The 2186-nt window shown below is 64.4% G+C and overlaps 1 protein-coding gene across 1 annotated transcript in view; it reads left to right on the plus strand.

Annotated features, from left to right (window-relative positions):
* Nucleotides 1–2186, plus strand: part of LOC103614444 (serine/threonine-protein phosphatase 6 regulatory ankyrin repeat subunit C-like) — a 33088-nt gene that overhangs the window by 6320 nt on the left and 24582 nt on the right. Inside the window, exons 6-8 of the mRNA XM_017731451.1 lie at nucleotides 231–333; nucleotides 776–858; nucleotides 1736–1853. Of these exons, the coding sequence (XP_017586940.1) occupies nucleotides 231–333; nucleotides 776–858; nucleotides 1736–1853 (304 nt within the window). The remainder of the gene's footprint in view (nucleotides 1–230; nucleotides 334–775; nucleotides 859–1735; nucleotides 1854–2186) is intronic.

A 2186-nucleotide genomic window follows, 5' to 3' on the forward strand; every position in this document is an offset into this window, starting at 1 on the left:
CAGGCCCTCTCCACACAGGCCTGCCGTCCTCCCTGGCCACTCCAGGTCCCTTCCTGAGCAGCCCAGGCCCCTTTCCGAATTGCCAGGTCCCTTGCAGACCTTCCCAAGCCCCTTCCAGACAGCCCTGAGTCCCTTTCTGACCACTCCAGGTCCCTTGCAGACCTTCCCAAGCCCCTTCCAGGCAGCCCTGAGTCCTGCCAGATTCCTCAGGGCTCAGCAGAACCCTCCAGGAGGGAGAACAGCCCTGGCTGCAGAGGGGGTCCACGTTGCTGCTAGATACGGCCACGAGCTGCTAATTAGTACTTTGATGACGAATGGTGCTGACACTGCAAGGTAAGAGAGGCTTTTCCCCCCTTTGGATGCAGCTGTGGGGTCATGGAATAAAGGGCGGGAAGGATTTCTGAGTCCGGCTTTCAACCCAGCACCGCATCCCCACGGCTCCGAGCGCTGCCGGGGACGGCGGCTCCGAACCTCCCTGGGCACTTGGGATGCCTGGAAAGCTTTTCCATGAGGAAACGTTTCCTACAATCCGATCTGAAGCTCCTCTGGTGCAGCTTGAGGCTGCTCCTTTTCTCCTGGGAGCAAATCCTGACCCCAGCCGGCTCCGCTCTCCTGTCAGGGAGTTGTGGGGTGAAAAGGTCCCTCCTGAGCCTCCTTCGCTCCAGGCTGAGCCCCTTTCCCAGCTCCCTCAGGAGTTCTCCAGACCCTTCTCCTGCTGGTCCAGCCCCATTCCCAGGATCCCTGGCCCTCCCTGACTCCCCTCTGCTCCCGCCAGGCGTGGGATCCACGACATGTTCCCTCTGCACTTAGCTGTTCTCTTCGGATTCTCAGACTGTTGTCGCAAGCTGCTTTCCTCAGGTGAGTGTCCCCCACCCCTCCCTGGGCCGGGGTGACCCTTGGGGACAGCGGGGTGACCATTGGGGACATCAGAGTGACCCTTGGGGGCATCAGACTGACCCTTGGGGGCATCAGAGTGACCATTGGGGACAGCGGGGTGACCACTGGGGACAGTGGGGTGACCACTGGGGACACCGGTGTGACCCCTGGGGACATCAGAGTGACCATTGGGGACAGCAGGGTGACCACTGGGGACATGGGGGTGACCCTTGGGGAGGGATGGGTGACCCCTGGGGACATGGGGGTGACCATTGGGGACATCAGAGTGACCCTTGGGGACATCAGAGTGACCACTGGGGACAGTGGGGTGACCCGGGGTGACCCCTGGGGACATGGGGGTGACCTGGGGACAGTGGGGTGACCCAGCGTGACCCTTGGGGACATGGGGGTGACCCCTGGGGACATTGGGGTGACCCCTGGGGACATGGGGTGACCTCTGGGGACATTATGGTGACCCCTGGGGACATTGGGGTGACCCCTGGGGACATTGGGTGACCCCTGGGGACATTGTAGTGACCCTTGGGGAGGGATGGGTAACCCTTGGGGACATGGGGGTGACCCGGGGTGACCCCTGGGGACATGGGGTGACCCTTGGGGACATTGGGGTGACCCTTGGGGAGGGATGGGTGACCCTTGGGGACATTGGGGTGACCCCTGGGGATGACCCCTGGGGACATGGGACAGTCGGGTGACCCTTGGGGACAGCAGGGTCACCCCTGGGGACATGGGGGTGACCCCTGGGGACATGGGGTGACCCTTGGGGACATTGGGGTGACCCTTGGGGAGGGATGGGTGACCCCTGGGGCCATGGGGTGACGGCAGTGCCCCGTGCCCCCAGGGCAGTTGTACAGCATCGTGTCCTCGCTGAGCAACGAGCACGTGCTGTCCGCGGGCTTCGACATCAACACTCCCGACAACCTGGGCAGGACCTGTCTGCACGCTGCTGCTTCCGGAGGGTGAGCGAGCCCGGGACACCTGGGGACACCTGGGGACACATCTGGGGACACATCTGGGGGCACCTGGGGGCATCTGGGGGCACCTGGGGGCATCTGGGGGCACACCTGGGATACACCTGGGCACAGCTGGGGGCACCTGGGGGTACCTGGGCACACCTGGGGGCATCTGGGGGCATCTGGGGGCACACCTGGGATACACCTGGGGCACACCTGGGCACAGCTGAGGGCATCTGGGGGCACCTGGGGGCATCTGGGGGCACACCTGGGATACACCTGGGCACACCTGGGCACACCTGGGCGCACCTGGGGCACACCTGGGGCACACGTGGGCGC

The sequence above is a fragment of the Corvus brachyrhynchos genome, unplaced genomic scaffold, assembly GCF_000691975.1.
Source record: "Corvus brachyrhynchos isolate BGI_N302 unplaced genomic scaffold, ASM69197v1 scaffold1061, whole genome shotgun sequence".
In the NCBI taxonomy this organism is placed as follows: Eukaryota; Metazoa; Chordata; class Aves; order Passeriformes; family Corvidae; genus Corvus; species Corvus brachyrhynchos.